This window comes from Oryctolagus cuniculus, chromosome 3 (assembly GCF_964237555.1).
Source record: "Oryctolagus cuniculus chromosome 3, mOryCun1.1, whole genome shotgun sequence".
Classification (NCBI taxonomy): domain Eukaryota; kingdom Metazoa; phylum Chordata; class Mammalia; order Lagomorpha; family Leporidae; genus Oryctolagus; species Oryctolagus cuniculus.
Genome location: NC_091434.1, coordinates 74,058,282 through 74,079,149, shown reverse-complemented (window position 1 = coordinate 74,079,149; position 20,868 = coordinate 74,058,282). Strand labels below are relative to the sequence as shown.

The 20,868-nt window shown below is 37.7% G+C and overlaps 1 protein-coding gene across 3 annotated transcripts in view; it reads left to right on the top strand.

Annotated features, from left to right (window-relative positions):
- XIRP2 (xin actin binding repeat containing 2) overlaps window positions 1-20,868 on the top strand; it is a 77,794-nt gene that overhangs the window by 29,531 nt on the left and 27,395 nt on the right. For all 3 annotated transcript variants that reach the window (XM_017342905.3, XM_008258698.4, XM_008258699.4), the window contains exon 3: window positions 3,419-3,556. In XM_017342905.3, coding sequence (XP_017198394.2) covers window positions 3,419-3,556 — 138 coding nt within the window. The remainder of the gene's footprint in view (window positions 1-3,418; window positions 3,557-20,868) is intronic.

The window sequence follows — 20,868 nt, the reverse complement described above, 5'->3', positions numbered from 1 at the left end:
GATCCAAAGCCAGGAGCCAGGAGCCAGGAGCTTCTTCCAGGTCTCCCACATGGGTGCAGGAGCCCAAGGACTTGGATCCTCCTCCACTGCCCTCCCAGGCCATAGCAGAGAGCTGGATGGGAAGTGGAGCAGCCGGGACTAGAACTGGCACCCACATGGGATGCCAGCGCTTCAGGCCAGGGAGTCAACCCGCTGTGCCACAGCACCGGTCCCCTACCCCAAATATTTTAAGTGCAAAAATCCGGAGTCAAGATTTGGACCCAAGCTGAAGTCACTATATTTTCCATCACATTTAGAAAACTAGCCATGAGCAGTTTCTCTTTGTCTTAGGACCAGTTGGATGGCATTTAGTTGGGCTTAAATGAAAGTCATTCTTGTGAAAAAAGCAGAGATCTGCAGAAGCCCCTAAAGACAGGGGGAAGTAACATTTTGCTGAGTGATTAGTTTTAATGCCAGATTCTGTGCTATGCAATTTTATTTCTTTTATCTTTTTTAACACTCACAATATATCTAAATGTATTGCAATGTCCAGTTTATAAAAATGGAAACAGTCTCAGAAATTCTAGCCCAAGATTTCAATTGTCCAAAATGGGATTGGAATCACTGTCCAATTTCCCAAATTATGTTATTTCTATAATGCCCTATAACCCATGGACAGTTCTTAATAAAGGAAATTGATGACCATATAATATATTTACCTAGATTTAAGTATTAGGTATTTAAATTAGCTTACTATTATCAGTATATACTTTAGATAACAAATCTTATTTCTAAGGCAAAGAAATAGAAGAAATGCAGAGTAATAATAGTAGACTTTCACAGGTTCAGCCCAAAGCAATGTTATCTATGTGGTCATTTATGATAACATGGATTGGTTGGGATATTTGGAACATGGGGTAAACAAGGCAAAGCCACAGAAGTGATACCCAGTTGGGCATGGAAGCATTGTCCACAGACTTGAGCAAGTCCTACAACCTCTCATTCTTACCACCACTATACCACACTTTCGAGGATTCATCTCACTTGGGTGAGGGAGCAGCTGCACTAATAGTAGTGTTAGTACAATTATAAAAATAATAGACTGTATGCCTTTTTGCATGTCTGACATGGCTGATTCAAGGATTGGAAAGGATTGGGTATATATGGCTTTTAATCCATTTGGTAGATGAGAGGGGTCCTGTCCAGTATAGGAACTGGTATATCTGTGAAAACACACTTAGTATTGGAATAACCAATCATTAACATAGTTAATGAGGCTTACTAGATTAATTAGCACATGATTAGGGCATTGTTCATAGGATCTTAATGATAATTTTTTTAAAAAATATTCATTTATTTACTTGAAAATCAGAATTACAGAGAGAGAGAAGGAGAGGCAGAGAGAGAGAGATGTCTTCCATCCACTGGCTTACTCCCCAATTGGTGCTGATCCGAAGCCAGGAGCCAGGAGCTTCTTCCAGGTCTCCCACACAGGTGCAGGGGCCCAAGGACTTGGGCCATCTTCCACTGCTTTCCTAGGCCACAGCAGAGAGCTGGATCGGAAGTGGAGCAGCCGGGACTCAAACCAGTGCCCATATGGGATGCTGGGACTGTCAGTGGCGGCTTTACCTGCTCTGCCACAGTGCCGGTTCCAGTGATAAGTCTTTAATTTCTACTTTTAATACTGACATCAACTAAATGGTCTATCCAGGAAGGCCATTTATATAAATTCAAAAAGTGGAAATAATAAAAGAAATACTGTGTTAATTCGTCCTTCCCTTTCTCTACCTAAAATTTCAAAATGGATGCCACTCTTTCTCATGATCTTAACATGTATCAAATAGCAGTAATTATTATTTATATTTAAAGTTGCCTTCAGAATTTAGGAGAATGTCTACCTAATACATAGAAATGTATAGCATGAGTTCTTCACATAGAGCCAATGTGCATATTCTAAAACATTGGATAGTTCGTAGAAGTGGGGAAGAATTACCTGTGAAAGGAACCACTTGAGTATTTCCTAATAATGCAAATAATTCTGAGAATAGTTCAGTCTCTAATACTCTAGTAAGGGAAAACCCAAAGCTCAAAATAGTCATTGTATTTTTAGTATCTGTTATAGAAATTACATATTTTACTTATGATTCCAGGACCTCAGAAGTCCACAAACTATTGTATGAGAAACTCAGCTTCTGGGCCTGCAGTCAGTTTCAAAGTTTTTAGGTTTCCAGGGTTACAAGAGGACAAGCGCAGACCTCAGGAGATCTGCTCTGATTTGAAGTGTCCTTGAGCCTTCTCCCAGTTGCAGGCAAACATGGAAGCTTCCAGGAGAAGGAGGGGTGGGGGGTTGGCATGAGGCCTGATAGCATGAGAGTCATCCAAATTGGGCTTGGATGCGTGCTGAACTCTGGAGTATGTTGAGTCATCAAAACCAAAGCCATGGAGCTAAGCCACTTCTGTGCTTCCAGAAGGTCCTTAAAACTGACAGGAGCCCTCTGTGTGTAAGATTTAGGTTGCTTTCATCTATGTATATTGAAGCCATTTGTTCATCTGTATAATAACAAGATGAGACTAGGCCACCCCCCCCAGTATTAAGACCCTCCCAACCCCGATTCCAACGTGCTAGTACTCAGGATTATTGAAGCCCTGGAATAATGTAGTTGCTGTTTTTGCACCTGTTCTTTGAGGCTAGTGATGAAGTCAGACAGGTGTGACTTCAAATTCCAGTGCCTACAATATGTCCAAGCTAAAAAACTTAACCAGCTGCCTCAATTCCCTAAGATTTCACTTCCTTATTTGAAAAACTAAGAGGTACCTATATCTCACAGACTACTGAAAGAATCTATATAGAAAGGTATCTATATCTCACACTAACCGAAATAATATTTACAAATGAGTATATACTAAATCATGTAGTACTGTACTTTAACTAAACACTATTGCTACCGATATTGATATCTTTGTGTAAGGGATATTCTGAGGCCTCTTTTTTGTTCATCCTTAATGAATTCAAAAATTTAGAATGAGACAAAATTATTTTAATAGTTATTCTTGATAATATGTTGCCTATGTAGATGTTTGATGATGACATTATTGTGAGTTAAAATTGAATCCATTATTCTAATATCCAATATTCAGTGAGTTATTAGAGAAATACATTCTAATAGGTCTAATCTGAAGACATAAAAAAATTATCTGAGATAAGGAAAATGACCTCAATATTTTGAAGAGTCTTCTGATTTTTTATTAAAAGACAAATAAATGAGGAAACAATATGGAGAGGCTGTTTTTATTAAGGTTTTCAGTAAAGGGCTATTAAAATATGCATGCTGATACCTTTTTAATGTACTTGCTCATCAATAATTGGTAACTATTCAAAAATAGCTCCCATCCTGCACAGAATTAAACCTGAATTTTCCTTTTTCTTAAACTTTCCTAGATGATGGAGGAATCAGAAATGTGCAGAGTGCCTGGCGGTTTGGCCAAGGTGAAGAAACAATTTGAGAAAGACGAAATGACTTCTTCCTGTAATACCTTTTCTCAGTACCAATACCAACACCAGAACAGATCTGAGCAGGTAAAGGATTCACTGGTGAAGGATAAAACAGGTGTGGCCGAAAAGCTCTCATTTCAGTGCCTGTGTAGAATCTCCCTTCATTTATTTTTACCTCTCATTAACAAGAAGTGTAATTTTTAAATGTTTTAGAAAATGAACTTTAGAGCACATCAATATATTGATTTACTTGCTTGGAGCATTTTGCCACATTTCTAGAAAACCATACTAGAATATCTTCCTCCCGGCTTCTAATGTGTCAGCCATGAATGAAAATTAAATACCCTAGGTTAGTCAACAGTAAGTGGAAAGGTTGAGAGTAATTTATTTTAAACCGTCACTTCTAGGTTATAATTCATGATAAACTACCTGCTGGTTGTTTGCATAGATTAAATTTGAGGCATTATTCTGCTGTTTATTGTATAGAGTTTTCTGTTTTCTTAAAACCATCAGAAATTGAGTAGTAGAACCCAGATGCTACATAAAACCATGTAATGTAACTTTTAAATGTAATCTTATATAAATATTTTCACCATTTCATTACTTCATTATCATATATCATCACATATTTGCATGGGGTATAATGACTTTTGAATGTGAGAGACTATATAATAGAACTCGTCATACTCAATTTGGAACTTTGAAAAATAGTAATTTTCCCATAAACAGCTGGAATTAGGCCCCTGTTGGTTCTGAGGAGCGAAGTAATGGGTATTTCTGAAATTTTGTAGTGGGGAATAAAAGTGGGTAGGTTTTACTCTCATAAATCCACAAGATACATAGAGTTGTCTACATTTAAAAAAAAAAAAAAAAAACAAAGCACTTGACTGTTACTTGTGGCAAGGGAGAGGGAAGTATATCAGGTAGAGTGACTGAAATTTAATATGTGAGCTCATTTGATTTCTTGTTCTGGCTTATTTGGAAAAGCAAAAAATGTACAATATGGGTAATTCCATAAATTTAGAACAAAATTTCCTTCTAATGTTGCCAAAGGAACATAATATAAATAAGAAATTAAAATGAAGATACGTGTGACCCAGTACCTAGCAGGTGCCACATAGGAGGCTTTGAGTGAATCAAGCATAGATATGTGTGCTTACCCAAAATTGATCAGTGATATAAAATAGAAACATTTTTAATAAATTGAATAGCAGATTCTACATAGAGGTATCACTAGTGTAATTATAGACCCTTGCTTTATGCAGAACAGTGTGATTGAGTGCAGGACTGTGGGCATTGGAACTTGCAGATATGAGTTCATACCATCTCTGCCACTTGCCTGTCAAGTGACAAACCCAGGACCACCTTTGTGGGTGTGTGATCTTTCCAGTAAATAGTACAAGGACCCATGCTTGCAAGAGCACTGTACCCAGTTCAATGCTCTGCTGTCTATACTATGAAATTCTTAGTAACTTTTGCACGGTAACTAAGGGGACAGATATTAGAGCTGGATACATTGGGCCCAAGTCCCTACTCTTTCACTTATTAGCTTGGTAACATAAGATAAGATCCTTCTCTACCTTGGTTTCCTCAATCATAAGTCAAGGTAATAATAATTTCACTTCATGGGCTTTCTTATATAAATAAATGTGTTAGTATTTATAAAGTGCCTACAAGGATTTCTGGGCCATTGTAAGAACTACACAAGTGTTAGTTTCTTTAAAAAAGTATCATCTCAGGGCCAGTGCTGCAGCACAGTGGGTTAAGCCTCTGCCTATGGTGCCAGCATCCCATGTGGGCACCAGTTTGAGTCCCAGCTGCCCCACTTCCCATCCAGCTCCATGCTAGTGCTCTTGGGAAAGCAGCAGAAGATGGCCCAAGTACTTGGGTCCCTGCACCCACATGAGAGACCTGGAAGAAGTTTCTGGCACCTGGCCTCAGCCTGACCCAGCCCTGGCTGTTGCAGCCATTTAGGGAGTGAACCAGCGGATGGAAGACCTCCCTCTCTCTCTCTGTAACTTGGCCTTTCAAATAAATTAAAGTAAATGTTTAAAAACAAAAATGTATCACCTCAAACAGATTTCTTCTTTGAAACTCTGAGCCTTATTTCCTCTGTGTGGGCTCATTCTCACCAGGGTTTTCCCCAGAGGTTAGTAAGAGGGATGCATATTAAAGTGTGGAAACACTTTTCCCATAAGTCCTAGGAAGACACCCTTTAGCAGTGAATTGGCTCTGCAAGGAACACTTATAAACTCATTGCTAAATTGACTGCTATAAGCAGAGGATGATGATGGGCTTAGACCTCTGTGTCCTGTTTATCTAACTGGATGTTCTCAGCATGTGGTTATCAGTGAAGAATACACACTGCGTAAAAACAAAGCCAAATGCAAATATATATCCACTGAAAGCTCATTGAAAATGTTCTTTATTATAAGATATTGTGCCTGCTTTGTGAGTGTGTGATACTAACCCATGTGAAGGCATTAAAAGAAAGTACACGCTGCAAGTGTGAATGACGTAGGGCTCAGGAACTGTAGTTACCTCCCTGGATTTCAGTTTCATTAGGTTTAAACATGATAACACTACAGGATAATTCCATGCGGAAAGAATAAACCTATGTCATAATGCAATGCAATGTAAGAATAATACAAAGGCAATCAGTTAGAATAAACTTGTAAACACCATTTTATAGAATGCCAGCTTTATGTGGAAGTCTGTGAGAAAATGAAAGAAAAAACTCATTTGTGCCTTTAAAATGATTTCAATTTATAATCCTTATTGTAAGTTGGAGATAAATGTCAAATTTGGTTAAAAAGGCGAAAATGTAGAAAAACTGCATGTTAGATATTCACTTAAACTTCAAAAGCTATCTAAATGCATTAAAGAGTTGCTTCATTTATCAGCAGAGATTGAGGACAAGATGTTTCCTAGTGAAGACAGGCAGTTAATTCTGCTCTTACCTAAGATGTTTTCGACTCTGATAGTGTTTTCAATCTCTCTGTATGTGGAAGGTGCTTGATGTTTTGTCTCTCTGCTAGCTATGCCCGTGACCAGAAAATGTTTATTCTGTTGGCACGTAACAATTAATGTTAATTTGGAAATCAAGTCTAGACTTGCCATGCCTATTAGCCTGTGGGGTATCCTTATGAGCATTAAAAAAAGAACCACACTGGAAAAAGAGCGACACTGGATCCTCATGAGAGAGGAGGAGATAGCAGGACCAGGTCTCCTTTTTAAAAGAATAGGTTAGGGGATCTTTTCGTAGGTTGCCTTGATGGTTACCACTAACCGTTTTTACTATGACCCACTTAGATTCTGCATTTCCAAACAGCCATTACTGTTTCCAACAGATACAAGTAAAACCTAACTCTCTTGAAAGGATCATAAGCCATGCAGCTTTGTTTCATGCTGTTCTTTAAGTTGGAAATATCCAATCTGCTTTTTGTTTTATTTTGTTCTAGGATTGAGTTGTCAGTGTTCTGTGCCAGTGAAAAGTCAGGAGCTTGAGGCTCGGACGACTGGGGCAGAAAGGACTCCTAGAAGGGGGGTGGGTTCTATTCACTCACCACACAGACTGCATTTGGGGAAAATATTCTGAAAAAATCCTCCCTTTCAGCCATAAAAGGGGGGTCCTCAAATATGCTGGAGCAGACTATAGGAGAAATGTGTTTTGGGTGTGAAGCTGCCATTGTCTCTCTCTCTCCCTCTCTCTCTCTCTCCCTTTCTCTCTCTCTCTCTAGTTCATTTGCTCATTCTATGGTTTCTGGGGGTTTTTATAAAGGCTTATTTATTTATTTATTTATTTAAAAGAGTGACAGAGAGATGCAGAGATGAGGGAGAGATAAGAGAGGGAGAGAAAGACATCTTTCACCCACTTGTTTACTTCCCAAATGCCCATAGCTGCCAGTGCTGGGTCGGACCAAAGGCAGGAGCCAGCAGCTCCATACTCGAGTGGATGGCAGGAACCCAAGTATTGGCCTTCATTTGCTGCTTTCCCAGGCACATTAGCAGGAAGCTGGGCGGAAGTCAGAACTCAAGCCAGCACTCTGATATCAGATGTGGGCATCCCAAGCAACCGCTTAATCTACTGTGCCACAACTCTTGGCCCTGGTTTCTGACTTTTTTGAAGGACTTTCTTCTGTTTTTTTCTTTAGTGCTTCATTAAGGTTTAACTTGAATGTCATAAAATTCACCCTTTTGATGAATACAATCCCCTGACTGTTTTGTGTATTTACAGAGTTGTGGAGTATCACTATAATCTTATTTTTAAATATTCTCATCCCCTAAAACACTGTATCTCAAAAAAAGTCTGGAACTTTGTACTATATTCTTGCACTCAAGGGTTGACTTTCATTTTTACATGGCTTTTGTCTCAGTTTCTTTTTCTGTGTTTTTGCAAGGCTGAGGAACTCTATGTATTAATTGTGAAGCCCTGGAAGCCTTTTCTTTTCTGGAATTGCTTTGTTTTTTCTTTCTGTTAGGTGGCTTCAATACAAAAGAGCAGATAGAGCTCCAAATTTTTGGAAATAATCAGCGCAATCCAGTGTGTAGGGATTGTTTTCATGTGAGGTCGCTGCACTGAGTCATGTCAACAAAGGCACCCTGAGCCTCTCACACTGCCTCCAGCCCTGATGTGCAGGGGAACAGCATGTGCCTTTCCACACACCTCTGACGCCACAGAAATCTGAACGTAAACATCGGTACTCTGTAAGATTGTGTGGATGTGGAACAATCTCCAGGCAATTTTAGATCAATAGAAAACATTTCTGACAACTTGTGACAGATGTAATCTGACATCTGTGTGTTTTAAACCCTATAAAGGTGGCCTATAATTATTTTCTAGCCAACCAAATGTATTTTAATCAGCTAAATGTCTATATTGCAAAGCATTTCTCATATAAGTGCTTTAAAAATACCTTTAGCTTCTTCCTGCACACATAATTTCTCAAGGTAATAGATTGTTATTAAAAGTCCAAGTCTAACCTAGATCTCTGTCAATGCACAAGCCTATCACTGAGGGTATCTCTTGCATTAGCTTTTAACTATATGTGCTACTTTAAAATGACTATTTTGCCTTAAAGTAGTCCCACATGAAATGAGGCAATCTGGAATAACAGTTAGGTCTGCAACCTCCAGCATCAGACAGCCTGGGTTATAATACTGAGTCAGCCAACTAAATTCTTCTATAAAATGAGAACAAGGAATAGGGTCATTTTAAGAATAAAGAGATGATCCTTGTAAAATTCTTGGTGTATTCCTAGTGTATATTATGTGGTCAGTGAACACCAGCTATTATAAGTGGTACTATCACTACAGCCAAAATAGGACATGACCAAATCATAAACACTATTGAATTGAAACACTATTGAATATGTGTAAAAAGACAGAAGGACTACCTTGTCTTGTAAGCTTTCTTTTCAATTATTTAGCCCTGAGAGGCTATCATTCCTTAGGCGCTCTGTAGGTGATGAAAGATTATCTTAAAATGAGAATACCACTATAAGCTCAGGTTGTTCTTGAGTAGTGAGTAACACTATTTCTTATTTTGAAAATTAGTATAGCAGGTGTTCTTTTGAGGAAAAAAGTCTTAACCCTGACTCTAAGAAATGGCAAGATGAGCTGGCCCTCTAAGAGCACCAAGCAGAGAGATATGTTGAAAACCTAATCTATACGGGGCCATTGCATTGCCAGGATGCCTCTGGGAATCCAAGTGTAGTTATATAGTGAGAGCAGATGAAGAACGTAACATTTGTTTTTTTTTTTTAACTTTTATTTAATGAATATAAATTTCCAAAGTACAGCTTATGGATTACAATGGTTTCCCCCCATAACTTCCCTCCCACCTGCAACCCTCCCCTCTCCCGCTCTCCCTCACCACCCTCCATTCACATCAAGATTCATTTTCAATTCTCTTTATATACAGAAGATCAGTTTAACATATATTAAGTAAAGATTTCAACAGTTTGCACCCACACAGAAACACAAAGTGAAAAATACTGTTTGAGTACTAGTTATAGCATTAAATCACAATGTACAGCACATTAAGGACAGAGATCCTACATGAGGAGTAAGTGCACAGTGACTCCTGTTGTTGACTTAACAATTTGACACTCTTGTTTATGGCCTCAGTAATCACCCTAGGCTCTTGTCATGAGCTGCCAAGGCTATGGAAGCCTTTTGAGTTCGCCGACTCTGATCATATTTAGACAAAGTCATAGTCAAAGTGGAAGTTCTCTCCTCCCTTCAGAGAAAGGTACCTCCTTCTTTGATGACCTGTTCTTTCCACTGGGATCTCACTCACAGAGAACTTTCATTTAGGTCATTTTTTTTGCCAGAGTATCTTGGCTTTCCATGCCTGAAATACTCTCATGGACTTTTCAGCCGAATCCAAAGTAGCATTTGTTTTTGAAGACTGCATTATTCATAAATTTTTAACAAGATGTACTGTGAGGAAAATAATAAAGTTAATATATAAATTAAATCAGTAGAATAGAAAAGACTATGCTGCTTGCATAAGAAAGAAAATTAGAAAGAGTTGAGAATGCTTTTTTTCCATTTCTGTAAGTATGAGTGTAGTGTATTGATGTTTCTGTACATGTCTGAGGTGATGTAGGGAGAAAAAGACAGGGACTTGTAAGGGGAAGAACCTACCTCATGACATTTTATGGTTTGTGTATTTGGAACAATAAACAAAAATATATTTCTATAATTGTCTTAAAATATAGCTAGAGTTCGTTTCACTCACAATGCTATTATGTACAAAACTAAAGAATGAGGGCCTCTACTTGACAGAGAGCCATGTCTTTCCATTTGATTCAGCCGAGGGAATCATCCCGGCCTTTCACCAGATAGGTTGGAGCAGACACTCAAACCTGCCACACACTGAGTGAGGCTCCCAGTGTGGCCTCAAAAGAAATGGCACAAACCTTATCCCCATACAGCACATAAATAAGATCCATAGGCAAACTATATGTAACAGTCTTTTGCTGTTAAAAATTAAAACTCCCATAACAAATCTTTCACTGTTTTTTCTATCCAAATCCAAGCCCTTTAATCTGTTTATCCTCCACAGCTCTGTTTCTGCGCCTATGGCCAAGTAAGCTTTGGTGATGTAAAGCATACAGGAAGATTAACTATTTAATGCTGACTCAGAATCAGAAGACCAAAATTTTGCTAAATAAAGTACAATGGCCATAGTCAGTTATCATTGGTAGTACCCATGCAGCCAGATCTGCCCAAGGTTGCTAGTGCAAAATTCAGCTGACTAAAATCACCTATAAAACGAATAACCCAGCTCCTGACTGTGCCATATAATAAACCAGCTCTGCTCGGTGCTAATAACTCAGTTTTCCTTTGAGCTGAGTAAGAAATGGAAATGTAAACTGATCCAGTTGTGAATTTGTAGATGCGTGTTTCCTGGACTGGCTTCTTTCCCTTACTCTTGCATTCCAAACTGTCTATGCCATGGTTGGGAATGCCCTACTCATTACTGCTTCTCAAATCTGCCCGTGGTGCTCCTGCCTTGCCATTTTGTGGGAGGTTACCTCTTGGTATCCAATCTCTGTTTCCTCTCTTCCTGACACATCCACCTTCCTGTAGCTCTACAGCTCATGGCAGAATCCTATATACTTTTCTGTGGGAATTGAATCCATAGAATGATATACTGTGAAAAAATTTCCTTGCTCAAGTTATGAAGTAAATTAAGTGCATTTAGAATGCCTGCACCAACTATAGAGAAAATGAAAGCAAAGATACAAATCAAATCACATAAGAAGTCATATTTCACAATATGAAAGGTACAAAGGCCTTCTGTAAAAGCCATTAATTTTTCCCCTGCCTCCCACAAGGGCTGCTTGCAACTGATAGGTCTAGAAATGCATCCCATACTCATAAAACCCTCCTACCTTCTCTAACCCAAGCTTTCCTTGGAATAAGCTCTAGTATGTAGTGGTCATGCATTTCCATATGTCCCCTGTCCACTAGTTCCCACATCTACTAGGCCTAAAGCAGGGCATTTTACATCACCTCCTACCCCTACTTTGATTGTGTAAGGATCCTGTTGGGCTGCTAGGATGGAGCATAAAAGTCTCAGTAGGAGTTCAGGGCATCTTAGCCCTCTTCGACATGAGCTATACACTATAATTCCCCTGGCAACCAAGCTAATTCTGATTTAATTGTTCTGGAGCATGGTCAGGGATCAGGGAATTTTAATTCTCCAGGTGATTGTAAAGCACAACAATGAAAATGACAGGACAAACCTGAGTGAGAAATTGTTTCCCCAGAGCTGATCACACCTGTTTCTGATCAGAGGCATGGCCACATGCACAACATATTCTGTCCCCCCTAACAATAGGGACCTTCTACTTATGCTACATTTCATTTGAGGTGCCTATTGCAACCAAAGACTAGAACATAAAACTGGAGAATACAGAGAAAGCAAGTGCTTAAAGAAATCATAGTGACATTAATAGTTACCAATGAACCAAGCAAACAATTTATTAACAATTTATTATAGTTAACTCCAGCTAACTCCTCTGTTAATAGCAGATAATATAGAGAGTGGAGTTTTTCATATATATGTAGTATATTATAATTTTAAAAATAAACTGAGAGAATGATAGAAATTAACTGAAGACAGATATAATAAAACATCAAAAATAAAACAATAGAAAAAAAACCTAATGTAATTAAGTTGTTAGATTAATATAGCAACAATTAATTAGTTGGAATTTCACTCCTTATTAGTGATTCCATTTTTTATGGAAAAGTATGCCTATATTAAACATAATCACTCTTCAGTTTGTTCCTTTGATATTTATATATCAATAATATTGTTTTATGGAAGACATAGAGCTTTACTTAACTGTAAGGGAAAACCTTGTTAAATAATATACATTTATTCACAGTCATTTTGTTCTCTATATAACTAAACCACTGTGTGGTCCTTCCCTCGGATACAGAATATGCTCATAAAATATAGCAAGACTGTCTTCTGTGACCTACTAACATCAATCACATTACGTTATAGCCATCCACTGTAACTCTCAACCTCTGCTGTCCCCAGATGAAGTTAATGGTAATGGCTGAGGCATGACATGGTCCCTTTGCACCTTGCTGAAGCTGCACCTTCAGCTTCTTTCTTTAGAACTTGTTGTTATGAGTCATCCTGCTGGTGCATATAGGAATTCACTCTTCCCTCCCTGTGGGGACCAGTATAGCACAAAGGGAAGTTCATTCTAACCCCACGTGGTAAAGACACAGGTAGAACGCATGCCCGGTTCTTTGGTTGAAACCTAATTTCATGGAGAAATAGTGTACTCTGTATAATTCATGTGTTTATCCTAGATTTCTCTTCTATGCCAAAAAAAAAAAAAAAAAAAAAAAAAAAAAAAAAAAGCTGGGTGAACTAATCTCCCAGTTGTTCACAGAAGTTTAAAAATATTAACATATGGAGGCTACCTTTGCCCTGTTTCCCAGGGAGGCAGCACCTCAGTGAATACTACGGGCATCCAAAAGTAAAATGAGTTGCAAACCCAGAGTCAAGTGTTGTCAAGAAAATCTGATTTGGTTGGACCTCTCTCTAGGATTCATCTTACTTTGTCTCCAAAATAGAATATATAGGAGCAATGTTTACCCCAATTATTGCCATTCCACAACTACAGCTTCTCTTCTCAATAGTATTGTGGGTCTTCTGTTTCTTTACACCTATTTATTCTTATAGAACTCATTTTCAATTTCATTTAGAGAGCAAAACAGCACTCACAGATATATTCTGCACCCCTTTAAAGCAAAATGAATTGAGATTGCTTTGGGAAAAAAAATCGTGGTGTTGTTATTATCACAGGGTTCCTTTGATGAAGTGATGCCTGAATCTTTTCCCCAAAGATACAAGGTCACAGCAGAGGTTGTCAGGGCTTGAGTAAGTGATTTAAACAAATATTCAATGCTGATAAAGTTGTAAAATATAGGTCTTTTACCATAATAGAATTTTCTGTCCTTTATCAGGAGAGTAGACTTTTTTTTTTTTTTTTGATGCCTGAACAGGGACTTGAACAAGAGTAGACATTTAAGGAAAGTTGAAGTAGAAGAAAAACTTGTACCATCCCAATTCCTGTATGAAGGTTCAAATTAGCGTAGAAATGCTATCTTTTGTAAATTATATTGAAAAAAATTATCAAGTGTACAGATAATATTTTATGACATACTAATTAAATTGACTATATTTTCAAATTGTTATAATGGATTGGCAGTCACAGAATCAAAATATCTTAGATGTTAGTCTTCTGTGAGATGTAAGGAAAATAGGACAATGAAAGTAATCACTAAAGTGATAGGGTGATAGACTCTGCATGCTGGTAGATTTATTGAAATCCACAAAATATTTTTCCACATAGTTACTTTTATGACAAATGGGTGTTTATTGTAAATACTTGACATCAAAATATATATTATCTCTTTCTGCTTCTTCTGAGTCTATATTTCTCAAAATAAACCCTTCCTCATGGATCCTTGGAAAAGAATGGATTAAGTCCAACTTGTGTACTCTTTTGGATGTTCATCTAGTTATTGATTTGCATAATTACAATTGTCATACTAACTAAAGCTGGAAAAATAAAAGGCTTGGGAGAAGCAAAAGACAGAAGCTTTGTCCTTAGCATCATACTATTGTAGAGATATATTTGGGAAGTTTTTCCTTTTTTTAGCTCCTTCAGAAACCTCATAACTTTTCATTTTTTGTTTTTTGGTTTTTGTGTTTTTTTTTTTTTTTTTTGACAGGCAGAGTTAGACAGTGAGAGAGAGAGACAGAGACAGAGAGAGAGAAAGGTCTTCCTTTTCTGTTGGTTCACCCCCAAATGGCCGCTACAGCCGGCACGCTGCAGCCAGCACACTGTGCCAACCCAAAGCCAGGAGCCAGGTGCTTCTCCTGGTCTCCCATGCGGGTACAGGGCCCAAGCACTTGGGCCATCCTCCACTGCACTCCCGGGCCACAGCAGAGAGCTGGCCTGGAAGAGGGGCAACCGGGACAGAATCCAGCGCCCCGACCGGGACTAGAACCCCAGGGTACCGGTGCCACAGGTGGAGGATTAGCCTAGTGAGCCACGGCACCGGCCAAGATTTCGTTTTCTTGTCACAGCCTTTTTGCTGGCTGCTTCTTTACCCTTTTTCCCTAAGTGATGTGCATAGAAATGCTAAGGTTCTGTTCACTTCTTTAAGAGTGAATGGAGGCTCCTCATTTCGCTCCCCATTATTTTTTTGTGTGTATTCTATACTTTATTTAAGAAATACAAAGTTCATGCATTTCATATATACAAATTCAAGAACATAGTGATTCTTCCCTCTGTCCTGCCCGTACTCCTACACTTTTTTTCTCCTCCCTCTCCCATTCCTATTCTTATTTTTTACAAAGATCTGTTTTCAGTTAACTTTCTGCTTGTAAGGTTAACCCTACACAAATAGAGAGTTCAACAAATAGTATGAGAAAAAAACCCACAAACAAACAAAAAACATTGTTCCTCAACAGTCAAAACAAAGGATGTTCAAAATCATTGCATCACAAAGTCTCGATTTCACTGATGGTAGACATCATAAATCAACCACTAGAACAACACCAGTAGGGGAAACCAAGAGCTCACCTGACCTTTCTTTTCCTTGAGTAAATCCCAGTGCCCTCCAGAGACAATAGTATTCCTGGTATGACATTAGAAATTCATTAATTGTTCTCTGAAAATTATGATACTCCAATACAGTGATTGAGCATACTGCAACGTTTAGAAACATTTGAGGGAGATTGGGGTGGGAGTGGGGGAGAAACTTCAAAGAAGTCAGTACAGTATTTTAGGATAGGGATCAATTTATGAGGTGCTTATAATCAGCATTTAGTATCATCATAAAAATGTTAACAAAAAATTTCCCCAAGCCACATTTTGTTTATTTTTCCCTCCCTAACTTCCTCTCCTCTCTCTCATACCCTCCTCCTCCTACCCTCCCTCCCTCTCTTTCTTCCTTCCTTCCTTTCTCTCTTTCTTTCTTTACTTTTTCTTTCCCTCCCTCCTTTCTTTCTTTCTCTCTCTCTCTTTCTTTCTTTCTTTCTTTCCTTCCCTCCCTCCTTCCTTCCTTCCTTCCTTCCTTCCTTCCTTCCTTCCTTCCCCTCCTTCCTTCCTTCCTTTCTATCTATCTGTCTATCTATCTATCTATCTATCTAGAATGTTTTATTCTTACCTCAACTCCTTTTCCTCCTATTCCTTATAATGTAGGGCTTTCATTATTGTATAGGGAATTGTGGTAATGACAAAGTAGATCATCAAGCCTGTACTCTAAGTACGCCACAAATGCATGTTGAATTTAGAATATGCCATTTATTGATTTTAGGTGTAAAATATGCTTCTTCAAAATATCTGGCCAATGAGATTCTAATTAATATACTATATTCATGGTTTGTCTTTATTTTAAAATTACACAAAAAATTCTCCTTAAATTCCTTATACTGGTTGATATTAAAAAAGTTTGCTAAAGTGGTAGAATTTTAAAGAAATGTGAGGTTATTCAGGTTTAAAGAATCTTCATATTTATCAACACTCTATCAGTGGCAACCATTCCTGTCATCTCAGTGCTGCTTCAACATCTGTCTCAGGCATTTACCAAAGGGAATACTAAGTGAGGCTGCATTAGTTATGATTTATTGACCCGATTTCTCACTTGAATTGATGATCAACTCCACCCCTAACTTAACATTCCTGTTTGTTGCTCCAATCTCTTTTCATTTCCCAAGCACTGGTAGATGCATTCACCAGAGCAATTACAACTAATTTCTTTTCAGTTATTCCAATGTTCCTTGTTTTAAAAAATCAGATTAATGCATTTTTAGTCACAATGAATATTTGCCCCAAAATGCCTTGTTTGCATGGATAGCCTAACAACACTTAGATCAGAACCAATTGTGTTCTTCTCCTCCTCCTCCACTACTTCTCTTCCTCCTTTTCCCCTTCCTCCTCTTCCTCATCCTCCTTCTTCCTTCTTGTTTGCATTTTATATAAGGTTTAGAATGCCATCCTTCCAAGTTAAAAAGATTTATAGCCATGAAGATTAAGGAACAGTGAAGGAAGGAAGGATATTTGTACAACAGGAACTTTTTATAACACTGTTAGTAGGCAAATTGTTTAGTTCAGAGTCTTCCTACATGTCACTGTAATATCACACGACATATACATAGCCAAGAAATAAGCCCAAATGGGTTTCATTGTAAGACTTAAATCGTGCTTTCTGCTATATAATCTACCGCCAAAAATGAGTGACACACCTTTGCTTGTTTATTTAACTGGTTTCCATTTTGTTGAGAAGACCTCAGTTTTTTGTTCAATAATATAGTTTTCACTTTTTGTACATCTTAACCACCTTCTATTACATAACCCCATGAGGAAGAACCAGCTACTACTAGGGGATATTGATAGTACCAAACACTCACTCTTTTAGACTTCCTGGGATAAAGGACCCACGCCAGTGGGCCAGACTTTACTAATCAATCATCACCAGCTCAGGTTTTGTATTTGAAGTTAGAGACATGAGAGGCAAGGACCACTCAGAAGCCATTTTGGCTGGTGGCAGGAGATTAGCTACATCTATTTCAAGAAATAACTATTCCAGAAGCAACATCCAGTTCACTTTACTGGTAGCACCAGCAGCACCCAGTGGTACAATAAGGGTACATTTGCTGGACAATTCTGCAACTATGTTCTGTAATTTTACTGGCTGCAAATTCTCTGAGTCTTAATTCCTAGTGTCCTGCAGATTACTTGAGATGCACTCCCCACCCCTGACACATAATGTTTCCTTTTTTTTTAATACAGACTCCAGTGCTTAAAACCAGGAATTATGATTGATAAGAAAATAGTTTGCAAATGTTAATGTTCTCTAGCGTCAATATGAGAGTCACACAGCAAGACCTTTAGGAAAAGACTAGGTGTGGAAAAAATTGTATAAAGGTATATTAAATTACTATGAATTGATAGCTCACTAAATATTTCATGAAAGAACTACAGGAAAACTGGGTAGGTGATCACAAACCCACTCTCTGCTGTATTTCTTCAGAATAGTTTCATGCCCTAGGGACCAAAATGTTTTGGAACTGTCATAACATGTACAGGCTCCTATTTCTTCTCTCACTTTGAGTAACTCCCCAAATATACTACATTTCCAATGGACACATAATGAACTTAAGGAGACTGGATTTTTCTTTAGCTACTTGTATGATGAACGCTGGTAAAATGCATGACATAGCCACAATCTACTTTCATTTAATCTTTTTTTTTCTGCCTTAATTATGACTGTGTCCTGTAATATTAACAATTTTAATAAAAAGTAAATGACTGTGTCCTGTAATATTAAAAATTTTAAGTGTGCAATAAATATTTAAGTAAAAATAGAAAGCACTAATGTAGCACATGTGAGCCATGTTTTATATATATTTATATGTATATATCTATAAACGTTTCCATTTCTCAATAATCTTCTAAGATAGGCAGTGTTATTACTCTTGTTTTACTGATCAAGAAATGGATACATGGAAGAGCTAAGCAACTTTGCTGAAGAAAAGGAGTAAATGTTATGCCAGCCTAGGAAGGCTGACTCTATAGCCCGCGTCTTATATTTGCTTGTTTATTTATTCAGCTGATAATCTTTATGTACTCGGGGCCGGCACCATGGCTCACTTGATTAATCCTCTGCCTGCGGTGCCGGCATCCTATATGGGCGCCGGGTTCTAGTCGCAGTTGCTCCTCTTCCAGTCCAGCTCTCTGCTATGGCCTGGGAAGGCAACGGAGGATGGCCCAGGTGCTTGGGCCCTGCACCTGTATGGGAAACCAGGAGGAAGCACCTGGCACCTGGCTCCTGGCTTCAGATCGGCATAGCTCTGGCCGTAGTGGCCATTTGCGGGGTGAACCAACAGAAGGAAGATCTTTCTCTCTGTCTCTCTGTCTCACTGCCTAACTCTGTCAAATAAAAAATCATTATGTACTCACCATATGTCAGATACAAAAGGTTTAATGATGAGTGTTACATTATTTTGTCATCAATCATGGAGCTCACTCTATCATGGAGAGTATATAACAAATAATAACAAGTGCACATGGTAGAGTCTGTGATGTAAAATACCAGTGAGGCTCCTTGGACTGAAGAAAGCTGTATAAACTGTAATCTGAGTGAAAGAGAGTCAGGAAGGATTTCTCAGGAGAAAGAATGTTTCCACTGAGACTTGAAGGGTGTTTTTTTTTTTTTTTTTTGCATATAGAATATATTCCAGACAAAGGAACAACTTATGCCAAAAGGTAAAATAGCATGATATATTTGTAAAAATATGAAGAAATCAAGCTGGAGATATAGGCAATAGCCAGATAATAGAGAAAATTATAAGCCATGTTCAAGAATTTGCACTTCATTCTAAGGTAATCAAGAGCCATTGAGAAAATTTAAGCAGGGGAGTAAGATGAATAGATATGCCTTTAAGAAAGAATATTCTAGATATATGGGATTGATATGAAGGAGGTTAAGGTTAGACAGAAGAAGATAATTTAGAAGACAAGTGAAGTAGTCCAAATTAAACAAGTAAGGAGTGGAATGGGTCGTAAATTCTAGGGTAGAGAGGGCACTACTACATTTCCATATGCAAGAGGTATTTAAGTATCACTGGCAGGACTCTGAAATCCACTGGATGATTTCTTTTACTTTGGTTTGTATTAATTTGCATAAAATAAATGTTACCACTAGTATTCTTTTTCTTTAAAACACTTTAAGTTTTTTTTTGCAGACTTTTTTATCTGTAATTTCCCTACTTAAGTTTCAACTTCTTTTGATTTACTTTTATGTTTATTTATATTGTAGTGCTACTTTGGTTTTAAGAAGTCTTCTGTCTATGTTGGATTGAAGTGTTGCACAAATATATATTAACATATGTCTACATAAAACTTCTAGAAAGCATCCTTTATTTATTACAAATTGAGTGTTTTTATGTAAGTTGCTCTTTACTTTGTCAAATAAATATTATTTATAGAGTTAAAATGTTAGATGACCCAGTTGGGAGTGCATCTTTTATATGTTCATTTTATGAGTCTTCAGCATTTTTGGACTGTGGAATATGGCTCTATAAATAATAGTTTTGGAGAAGAAGAGGACAGTTAGATTTCTAGAAGTTAAAGCTGTTTTATCTAGAATTCTCCTTTTCTGAAAACCAAAATTCTCACTTTTAAACTAAGTATATTTTATAAAAATGCTGTTTTCTCCTTATAGCTAAATATAACTGAAGCATGATTGCTTTAAGTCAAGAAAGAGTTGAAGTTAATTGATGAGAATACTTCTCTGAAATGTATGCAGTAATCCAGCATTGTTCATGTGTCTGTATGTATTTTTAAAGGAAAAAAGTTGCTAACCTAAGTTTTTCTAATGTTCTGCATCATTAGTCTCTTGAAAGCTGGTAATCCAACGACTATACTCCTATTACTTTAAGCAGGAGTGCTTTGAACCAAGTAAAACTGGGGGGGGCTTCACTTCTGAGATTATTGAGTGATACAAGGAATTAGGACTTACACTTGCCTTGATGTTTGATTCCTTTTAATGTTTTTTTCCTATTAACGTAAATTAAAATGAGGGTGAGGCAGTGTTTTTCATTGGCATCATAAATATTTCAATTGAATTTTTCAGTGTCATAGTAATTCCCCCCAATGTATTCTTGTTATTTATATGTGATGCTTGGCAACACATCAAATTCATCAGCTCAATGAATAATGACAATTCACTTAAAAAAAGAATATACAAACTATTTTTCACCATGAATATCTTTTTATAAAACTCTTTTTGAAAAAGCATTTAATTATTTTTCTTTTTTTGAAAGGTTCTCTAATTTAGTGTATGTTTCCACTGAGTATTTATTGCATTCTTAATACAGTCTTCTCTCTCCAACAAGCCTCACTGTCCTTTTTTTTAAAAAAAAAAAAAAAAAGAATTTATTTATTTGAAAGAGTTACATGGAGAGAGGAGAGGCAAAGAGAGAGAGAGAGAGAGAGAGAGAGAGAGAGAGAGAGAGAGGTCTTCTATCCAATGGGTCACTCCCTAATTGGCCGCAATGGCCGGAGTTGTGCCAATCCAAAGCCAGGAGCCAGAAGCTTCTTCTGGGTCTCCCACATGGGTGCAGGGGCCCAAGGACTTGGGCCATCTCCTACTGTTTTCCCAGGCCATAGCAGAAGTGGAGCATCTGGGACTTGAACCAGCGCCCATAAGGGATGCCAGCATTTTTTTTTTTTTTTTTTTTTTTTTTTTTTTTTTTTTTTGCGAGAGTGTCTTGGCTTTCCATGCCTAAAATACTTTCATGGGCTCTTCAGTCAGATCCAAATGCCTTAAGGGCTGATTCT